This window comes from Lissotriton vulgaris, chromosome 3_1 (genome assembly GCF_964263255.1).
Source record: "Lissotriton vulgaris chromosome 3_1, aLisVul1.2, whole genome shotgun sequence".
Classification (NCBI taxonomy): domain Eukaryota; kingdom Metazoa; phylum Chordata; class Amphibia; order Caudata; family Salamandridae; genus Lissotriton; species Lissotriton vulgaris.
In genome coordinates this window covers 759638563-759648992 of record NC_141689.1, presented here as the reverse complement: position 1 = coordinate 759648992, position 10430 = coordinate 759638563, and the positions used below count along the sequence as shown (strand labels likewise).

The 10430-nt window shown below is 46.4% G+C and overlaps 1 protein-coding gene across 1 annotated transcript; it reads left to right on the top strand.

Moving 5' to 3' along the window:
- The first annotated feature begins 3301 nt into the window (after window positions 1-3301).
- Window positions 3302-7957, top strand: LOC147727007 (uncharacterized). The gene is made up of 2 exons (XM_086963553.1): window positions 3302-4438; window positions 7601-7957. Exons 1-2 carry the CDS (start codon window positions 3302-3304, stop codon window positions 7955-7957), a joined length of 1494 nt encoding a protein of 497 aa, XP_086819679.1.
- Window positions 7958-10430: the final 2473 nt, after the last annotated feature.

Here is a 10430-nt window from a genome sequence, read left to right as displayed (position 1 = left end):
AGGTCACCTTGACATCCAACAGTTTGCTGAATAAAGGTAAAAACAAGGTTTCGTTTTCCCTTGATTCTTGATTGAATCCATCAAAAGCAAATATTGCCTGTGTAGAAGTCACAGACCATAAAACAAGAATGAAAGCGCACTATGCATCGCCTTTTTTCTCTGCTCCATGTCAAAATGAAAAATGGTGTCACAGGTACCACCTTTGACTGATTGCTTATCAAAAAAAAAATGAAGCATGTAAAATGTAATTGATATTTTTGAACCAAAGTCATTAGACACGTTTCATTCCATCATTCTTGGAACGCGTGGAAAATAATCCAACCAGTGAGATTAATATTATCAAAATTCTTAGCATGTATTGATTGACTTTTCCATTTTTCCGAAGAATAAAAGTGTAATGTGTAATAATGAATGACTACCCTGGTACAGACAGAATATTTTCTGAGCTATTAATTATGAAAGGATTTCCTATGTTTTCCAAATATTATGTGGGACAAAATGTAACCCATGCTGAACTAACAGTGTAACTCAAATAAATGTTAATCTATCTTCTATTTTTTTTTACATAAATATGTAACTCGGAAAAAAACTGGGATTAGTTTTTACCTACATTAAAAATGACCTTGCCACAAAAAATAAAACAGATGTAAACACAGCTGTGCTCTAGGATAACTGTTTCTTTGTGAATACACCTGCAGGTATACATTATTTCCAGTTACCGCGCTATAAAATGCAAATCAGAGTAATATAATGGACGTTTTCTCTTGAATAATGGGCAAGCCATAATTGAAAATACACAGCTCAGGCCTTTTCCCCTTTATTAGAAAGCGGGCCTGAGACTAACAGCGACCACATTCATTAAATATGATATGCTAATGTGTGGAACGTCACTGCACTGGCATGACTTGCCTCCCCGATCAGCATGTGTGATCCGTCATTATTACTGTTAGCTTCAGGCAGCGAACAGAAGCCTGTGATACCCTTGTCTGAGCCGCGTGGCTTGTTTATTGTTGCAGCGTCGCTGCACTATTTAAAATAGAGTGCGCTGAAGAGGAGATTGCCAAGAAATGCTATCAGACGCAGCACCAGTGAAGGCCGGCGTTATAAATCACTCCGCGAGTCCAGAGCGTGATCCGGCACGGCGATCTGATCAGCATATCCACAAAACAATGTATTTTCTCAAGCCTGACAGTCCAACCTCATAGTATGCCTGGAAACCCACAGTGGTTCTAAAATATGACGCCTGTTGCAGGAATTGGATTCAGGTTGTCGGTGATACCCAGCAGTCTCCTCGGCAGGATGGCTATCACAAGAAATGATGGACTTAACACAAAATAAATATTCTGTGGGTATTTTGAACAGAATATACTCCAGAGATAAAACGCATGGCTGCTTTAAGTCACAGCGCCTTTGTTGTTTGATTTTCAGGAAAATTTGATGTTACAAAAACATGTTTTTTGTTGTAGACGGTTGGATTGGGTGGTTTACTGTTCAGCGGTGGGGACTGCACAAAGGGAGTTAAGGGCCAGATGTACCAAAATAGTTATTTGCGATTCTCTAATTGCGAATCACAAGGATTCGCAATTAGGGGATATCGCAAAATGCCATGTAAGATTTATAGTACACCTTTTGCGATTTCTAGGGGGTTGCAAATGACCTACCTCATGACTAATAATGAGGTAGGTCGCAATTTGCGACCCCTTAGGAATCGCAAAAATCACCGGATGGTGGCCTGTTGAGATCAGCAGACCACCATGTCCGTGATTGTTTTTTTTTGTAAAGCAGCCCGTTTTCTTTAAAGGAAAACGAGATGCTTTACAAAACGAAAAATGAAAAAAGGTCCTTTTTAAAAAGCAGGCCGTGGTCCATGGGACCACTGCCTGGACCACAAATTTGTAAATGGGTTACTACCTACTTGAAGTAGATGGTAACATGCAAATATTTTACGACCGCAAATGCGGTCACAAAACATTCATACATACCAATGCGATTCGGTATTAGGAATAGACGCCCTAAACACAACCCTTCCTAATGCCGAATCGCAAACCCATTTTGCGACTCGGTAACAGGGTACCGAATCGCAAAATTAGGTTTCCTGTATCGGAAAAGCAACTTTTGGGTTCGTAAATGGGCAGATTCGCAGAATCTGCCCGTTTGAGAATGCAAAAATGCTTGATACATCTGCCCCTATAATTGTTCGTCAGTATTTAACAATCCATGCAAACAGGATTAAAAAATCTGGTTTACGATCATTTTATGCTTTCCTAACAATTGGAAAAAAAAATCATTTGACAGGGTACATTGCAACGCAAGGATATGAATATCTGTGGCTTGAGAAGTGCATGATCAAATCGCAGACAAGATTCAAGGAAGCAAAGAGCATGCTGCCAAGGAATAAATCAAGGTACCGACATAGGGAGATGGCTTCCGGACTGTGAAATGCATTTCAGTAGCACAAGCTACAATACTGGTAATGAAATAGAGAATATCCCCAGTGCTAAAATGTTATTGTTCCATTTTCCAATGTTCTGACATCTCTCACGGAGAATAATAGAAAGGGCTGAAAAAATGAGGTTGCTGTATGTCACGGGTCTGACTGTCAAGAGACATCTGAATTTAAAGACTGGTGGTGCGCCACCCCCCTTTCACCTTGCGTCTTGTCTCAACAGCCGCAGACTTCTACGTGGCATGAGGAAGAAGGAGACCCCGACACGGAATGGCCATCAGGTGTGAATGTATACGGCTCCTTTAAGGCCGACGGCTGGGATTGTGGAGTCACGCCCCTAGTGACGACAAAAGCAGGAAGCACGGCATCGAGGACGGACGGTGTTTTCCCCGAGGAGGAGATCGAGGAGGAGAGTAGCACGGAACCAAGTCCAGGAAGAGAAGCAGACGGAAACGACAAGCCAGGAGGCCAACGGTCGGACGAGTCGCCCTGCCACGCGCCCACGGGAGGAGCGTGGCTTAAAGAGGTACGGGGCCGGGTCGCGGGTTGGGTTGGGAGGCGGAGACAGCCCCCGGCGTAACACTTCCTGCAACCAAACCCTTACCTGAGCACGAGCACCTTCCGTCACTCCCATAGTTAATTGGAGCACTTCACGGGGTTTGCGTGTCCCTCACTCCCGGTCCTTGTATATGTCCACCCAGAGTGCAGGCAGTAATTCGCCTTCTCTTGATTTCCTTTTCTTTCCGGTACCACGTGGAATCCTGTTGTTGAGACGTATCAAGATAAAGACTTCCACGACCAGAAGGCACCGCGGCATTCAGCGAAACCCAGAGACTAAAGACTACTTACCTGTTCATGAAGAAAACGTATATATCAATAAAGCCCTCCTTAAAACCTTTAATCAAGGACCCAGTGTTTCTCTTTGAGCCGGCCCCTCCCGCTCCAGTGGTCGAACCTCCAATCCTTCCTGAGCCCCCGGGACATTTGGTGTCAGAAGTGGGATCTGCTTCATCATCCATCAGAGAGATCAAGATGGAGACCCTGATCGACCACCTCATAAAAGGGCAGGAGAAGTTAGGATGGGCCGTGGAGAACCAGCTGTCCATTGCTCAAGCGGACCGAGAACTTTTTACTAAAACAATGACCGCACACGTAGAGGGTCTTAAGTCCATACCCTCTGTCCAACAGGCGGCCACGGGAGAAGGACGGGTACACACGCCACATCCGTCAGGGATGGCCCTCCAAAAATATGTACCCGGTGAGGATCCTGACGCCTTTTTGGTAAACTTTGAAAGGGCGGCTCGGGCTATGAGCTGGCCCGAAGAAAAATGGCCGTTCTTTCTCGCCCCTCTCCTGACTGCCGAAGCCCAATCTGCATATCAAGCGGCGAATCCCCTGGGGACAACCCCATATGCGACTATTAAAATGGTCATATTGGACCATCTAGGGTTGGACCAGGAGGCCTATAGGGTCCGTTTCCGAAAAGAAAAAGGGGTTCCTGGGGAAAACCCGAAAACACTGTTCTTCAGGCTAAAAATGGCGGCTGACAAATGGCTTCGCCCTGATGTATGTACCAAGGAAGAAATACTGAATAAAATCTATGTAGAGCAGTTTATGGAGGCGTTACCATATGCGACCCAGCGTTGGCTCAAACAGCATGTAGGCCTGACAGTAGAACAAGCCATTGAGATGGCATCCCAATATGCCAGGGCCCAACCCAAGTCTATACCGTGGGAGCCAGAAAAAAACTCCAAAGGTACTCCTATCATCAAAACGGACAAAAGGCCAAAACCAGTACTCGAGGCTCCCCGACCCTACAGACCTCCCGGTATGATGGTTCCTCCAACAAAAGGACCCCAGTGTTTCGAATGTGGCGAGTGGGGCCACATCGCCAGGATGTGTCCCAAAAGGAAGAGCCATGAGGAACCCATGGAGGTGGGGTACCTGCCCCGGACTGTGATGTATTCCGCCGAAATGGGCAGCACGTTTTACGTGAGTATAAAGATGAATGGGTTCCAATTGAAAGCATTGTTAGACTCAGGGTGCAGGCAATCTGTGGTACAATCCAGGTTCGTAACCCCGGATCAGATGAATCATAAAACTCCCGTATATATCAGGTGCGTCCATGGAGACGTGAAGCCTTACCCCATGGCCTCCATCACTCTAACACCGCAGGATAGGGACCCCTGTACGGTTAGCGTAGGGGTAGTTGATTCCCTGCCTGAAGATATGATCCTGGGGACCGACAATCCAGAATTCCTGTCCCTATTTAAGGAACACCTTTCCACAACCAGGAGTGGGGTGCATATACCATCCTACCTGTCCCCCGAACCCTGGGTTATTGATCGCAGTTTCAGATTTGCCCAGACTGAAGACAGATCCCTTTTCAACGCCTGGGAAATCGCCCATAGCTCAGACAATCAGACCTCTCCAGTATTTCCCCGCTTTTTGATCAAAAACGATTTGTTATACAGACAAGCCAACCAAGAAGCAGAGATGCAGCTATTGGTTCCCCAGTCTTTCAGAGAACAAGTGCTATTCTTTGCACATGCCCACTTGATGGCAGGACATGCCGGCAAGGAAAAAACCACTGACTGTATCCTGCGCAACTTCTATTGGCCGGGTATTTACAAAGATGTTCAAGAATTCTGTGCCCGGTGCGAGGTCTGTCAACGTAGAAACACACAGCGCCCTCCGGCTGCCCCCCTACAAAGGATGCCCTTAATTGGTGTCCCCTTCGAGCGAGTGGGCATGGATCTGATAGGGCCCCTACCAAAGACGGGAAGAGGCTTTCTATATGCTTTGGTAATCGTGGACTATGCCACTCGATTTGTGGAGGCTTTTCCCTTAAAGAACACTACCACAGCGGCCATCGCTGAAAAATTTGTGGAACTTTTCAGCAGGGTAGGTTTTCCTAAAGAAGTATTGACCGACCAGGGGACTCCCTTCACCTCAAAATTAATGAAGGAGGTGTGTGCCTCATTGGACATAAAACACTTGAAAACCTCGGTGTATCACCCCCAAACTGATGGTTTGGTGGAAAGATACAACCAGACTCTGAAGCAAACACTAAAGAAAATGCTGACGGCGGAAGGGCCCGCCTGGGATCGGCTCCTACCTATCGCCCTTTATGTGATAAGAGCCCAAAAGCAAAGCAGCCTAGGATGCTCATCGTTTGAGTTACTGTATGGGAGGATGCCCCGGAGTCTCCTAGACATCACCAAAGAGATGTGGGAAAACGAAACGTCCCAGGAGCAAAAATCCATGTTGGAATATACCTCTCAGCTCCGAACTAGACTTGGTAAATTAAGAGAACTCGCCTATACATCCATGGAGCATCAACATGAGAGATACAAGAAATCTTATGACAAAGGTAAAAGATTAAGATCCCTGGACGTAGGAAAATGGGCTCTAGTGCTACTGCCTTCCATCAGTACTAAGAATAAGCATGAGTGGCAAGGCCCATATCAGATCACGGAAAAAATCGGAAACACTACCTATAGACTCCGATTAACCCCTCACAAAACACAAATCTACCACATCAATCTCTTGAAAGAGTGGTTGGGACCCCTACCCCGGGTGGGACAATTCGTAGGGCAGATGGATGTCCGACATGACTCTACTCTAGAACAGTTGGTGGTGAACCCCGAGCTGACTCCCCAGGAAAAGCAGGAGTTAACAGAGACTCTAACCCCGTATACAGCAGTGTTTTCCGACTTACCAGGAAGGACGGAGTTAGCAGAGCACTGCATCGAAACTCTACCGGGGGAAGTGGTAAAACAAAGACCATATAGAATTCCCGCAGCAAGAAAAGAGATTGTACGGAAAGAAGTGCAGGACATGCTCGAATTGGGAGTCATACGACCTTCACAGAGTCCTTGGTCATCCCCGATTGTTCTAATTCCTAAACCTGATGGCACAAAAAGGTTTTGTATGGACTTTCGTGCATTAAATGCTGTCTCGCAGTTTGATACGTATCCGATTCCTCGAGTCGATGACTTGATTGAAAAAATTGGAGACGCCAAATTTATCACCACCATTGACCTCACGAAGGGGTATTGGCAGGTCCCCCTTCGGGAGGAGGATAGAAAGAAAACAGCGTTTGTAACCGATGAAGGTGCTTTTGAGTTCACCGTCCTGCCTTTCGGATTACACGGCGCCCCGGCAACATTTCAGCGCCTGATGAACAAAGTCTTACAACCTTATTCACACTTTAGTTCAGCTTACTTGGATGACATAGTCATTTACAGTCAGAACTGGAAGGAACATTTGAGACACTTACAAACCATTCTGGAAGCCCTACAAACAGCAGGTCTACACATCAATGCAAGAAAATCGCGAGCAGCTTTTCAAAGTGTGAAATACCTGGGCTACGTGTTGGGTGAAGGAACCATCGCTCCCCAAAGCGAAAAAGTAAGAGCGATAGCAGCAGTTCCGTTCCCCAATAACAAAAGGGACCTTAGAGCCTTTCTTGGCCTGGTGGGTTATTACAGGCGCTTTATTCCAGGCTTTGCAGAGTTAGCAGCCCCCTTAACCAATCTGCTCCGCAAAGACGTCAAGGCCCAGGAATTTAGTAACCCATCGAGAGAGGCCTCACAGGCTTTTCACCGTCTTAAGTCCACGATGACAACGGCTCCTGTTTTGATATCACCGGATCACAGCAAACCATTTGTGTTGTCCACGGACGCTTCTAATCAAGGGATAGGTGCGGTACTATCACAAGTCAAAGAGGGCGTTGAACATCCGATCCTATACGTCAGTAGGAAATTGTTCCCCAGGGAGTGCCGATACTCTACCATCGAAAAGGAGGCCTTGGCAATCAAATGGGCAATTGACAAATTGCATTACTACCTGGAGGGCAAGCCCTTTGTTCTACATACAGACCACGCTCCCCTGAAATGGATGCACCAAAACAGTAGCCACAACCCCCGGGTGTTGCGATGGTTTCTGTCCTTACAACCCTATGCATTTACTGTACAACACCGCAAAGGAAGAGACAATGCAAATGCAGACTTTTTATCCCGGGTGTTTCCTCTCCCCGATCGGGAGATGCCAGGGGGGGAGGTGTGTCACGGGTCTGACTGTCAAGAGACATCTGAATTTAAAGACTGGTGGTGCGCCACCCCCCTTTCACCTTGCGTCTTGTCTCAACAGCCGCAGACTTCTACGTGGCATGAGGAAGAAGGAGACCCCGACACGGAATGGCCATCAGGTGTGAATGTATACGGCTCCTTTAAGGCCGACGGCTGGGATTGTGGAGTCACGCCCCTAGTGACGACAAAAGCAGGAAGCACGGCATCGAGGACGGACGGTGTTTTCCCCGAGGAGGAGATCGAGGAGGAGAGTAGCACGGAACCAAGTCCAGGAAGAGAAGCAGACGGAAACGACAAGCCAGGAGGCCAACGGTCGGACGAGTCGCCCTGCCACGCGCCCACGGGAGGAGCGTGGCTTAAAGAGGTACGGGGCCGGGTCGCGGGTTGGGTTGGGAGGCGGAGACAGCCCCCGGCGTAACACTTCCTGCAACCAAACCCTTACCTGAGCACGAGCACCTTCCGTCACTCCCATAGTTAATTGGAGCACTTCACGGGGTTTGCGTGTCCCTCACTCCCGGTCCTTGTATATGTCCACCCAGAGTGCAGGCAGTAATTCGCCTTCTCTTGATTTCCTTTTCTTTCCGGTACCACGTGGAATCCTGTTGTTGAGACGTATCAAGATAAAGACTTCCACGACCAGAAGGCACCGCGGCATTCAGCGAAACCCAGAGACTAAAGACTACTTACCTGTTCATGAAGAAAACGTATATATCAATAAAGCCCTCCTTAAAACCTTTAATCAAGGACCCAGTGTTTCTCTTTGAGCCGGCCCCTCCCGCTCCAGTGGTCGAACCTCCAATCCTTCCTGAGCCCCCGGGACACTGTACTACATGTGTTAAAGTTGCCTATTGCAGTGAGAAGTCTACTCTATAGGTTTTAAAATTGGCTATTAAAGGAGAACGTATTGTGAAGAAATGCAAACAAACCTAATCCATCCATCCATCCATCCATCCATCCATCCATCCATCCATCTATCCATCCATCCATCCATCCATCCATCCATCCATCCATCCACCCACCCAACCCACCCACAACATGTTGTGGCAGCCATTCGAGGCTTCAGGGACAATGTGCCTAATGAAATACAGTTTAGGAAAAGCCTGCTTTTAAGGATCACAAAAAGGAACACATATGTAGGATGTTAAGATATTTTAGTCACAATATAAATCGAGTTGCAGTGTGTTCTAAGATTATGTGATTTTACCTTGTGATAAATGCTGGTCCTCTGCTGGAATTTAATGAACCATGTTTGAGAGAAAAAGAATTGTCCTCATGACTTAGTATTGGAGGTTATTGAAGATTCTCGAGAATATAAAATGAGAACACATGATCCTTATCTTCCTAAAGTCTGACATTCTAAGTTAAACATGTACTTCCACAGGATGCTTTTCACAGGATAAAAGCACCCCAGAACCCACCACAATTCCTAAAATTAGTATGGTACCAACAGCAAACGATTTATATTGTGACTAAAATCTTTAAACATCCTTTATATGAGTTCCTTTTAGTGACCCTAAAAACCTGTTATTCAATACAATACCTTTCAACAGACACCATCTCCCAGGTTTCTGTAATGACTGCATCAACATGTCATACATATTGCAGCCCGCAAATCAAAGGAGGTCCCAGGGAAATGGCCCTGCCCCCACACAGTGCTTGGGGTCTGGGTGTTCTCACTTTGCCCTTTATATACTGTTTCAGTGGATTTTCAGGATGCAGGGACCATGTCCCTCAGTGCTGTAATGGCTATTTATTTATTTTATTTATCTTGTATAGCGCAAACAGCTACCCAACAAAGGGTTTCCCGGCGCTGTGATTCAGTAGTAGTTGATTGGACGACTGACTTAGATGGTGAATAGCCAGGTTTTTAAGGCCTTTCTGAATTTAACATAATTCACCTCTGAGCGCAGAGCTTGTGGCATAGTGTTCCACAAAGAGGGACCAAGGTAGGCGAAGGATTTGCCGCCCATACGTGATAGTTTTATTTTAGGAACAACAAACGTATTAGCTGTTGCAAATCTCAGAGTCCTAGATGGATGGTAACAATGTACCAGATTTTGTAGGTACTTAGGGGCTTTATTTGTAGAGATCTTATGCATGAAGCATAAGGACTTGAATTTAATTCTGTTCTCTATTTTTAGCCAGTGCAGCTCACGTATAAATTTGGTGGTGGATGAATGGATAGGAATTTTACCTAGCAGTCTCGCGGCTGCATTCTGAACAGTTTGCCGTTTGCGGAGTGTGGCTTTGTTAGCCCCTAAATATAATGCGTTAGCGTAATCTAACCTTGATGTTATTAAGGCATTAATGACAGTTTTTTTAGTGTGGTCTGGTAGCATCCAACAAATTTTCTTTAACCACTTCAAGATGACAAAGCAGGTGGCCGATGTCTTGACAGTTTGCTGGTGCATACTGAGTGTGTCATTTACAATGAAGCCTGGATTACGGCCTGGGTAGTCGGAGTTGGAGGAGAGCATATTACAGAAGGCCAATATATCACAACATATTATTCGTTTTGTGGCCAGGCCAATGAGGGTTGCCTAGCCCTATCTTTACATCTGAAAATGCAGATTTCACTTTCTTTATAAACCCTACATGACGTCCTGAGCAGTGCCGGCTCGTGTAGGGCGTTCAACCGGGCGGTGACCTGGGGCGCGGGAGGGGCAGGGTGGGAGGGGGTGGTGTAAAATAGGGGAAGTGGACGATTACAGGTAAGTAAAGTAAAAAATCAATAAAACGGATTTCGTTGCGCGTGCTGCAACGCCAAATGCGATGCAGCGCGGACAAAAAAAATCGTTTTATTTATTTTTGACATTACTTACCTGTAATCGTCCGTTTCCCGCATTTCACAGCCCCCACCCTGCCCCTCCTCCGCCCCACGTCACCGCCCA

What these genes read in the sequence shown, in the direction of transcription:
- LOC147727007 (XM_086963553.1), top strand. Translation starts at nt 3,302, where the DNA reads ATGAAGAAAACGTATATATCAATAAAGCCCTCCTTAAAACCTTTAATC. An exon ending in AAATGGGCAGCACGTTTTAC is followed by an intron (nt 4,439 to 7,600) that starts GTGAGTATAAAG and finishes TTGTCTCAACAG; the next exon opens with CCGCAGACTTCTACGTGGCA.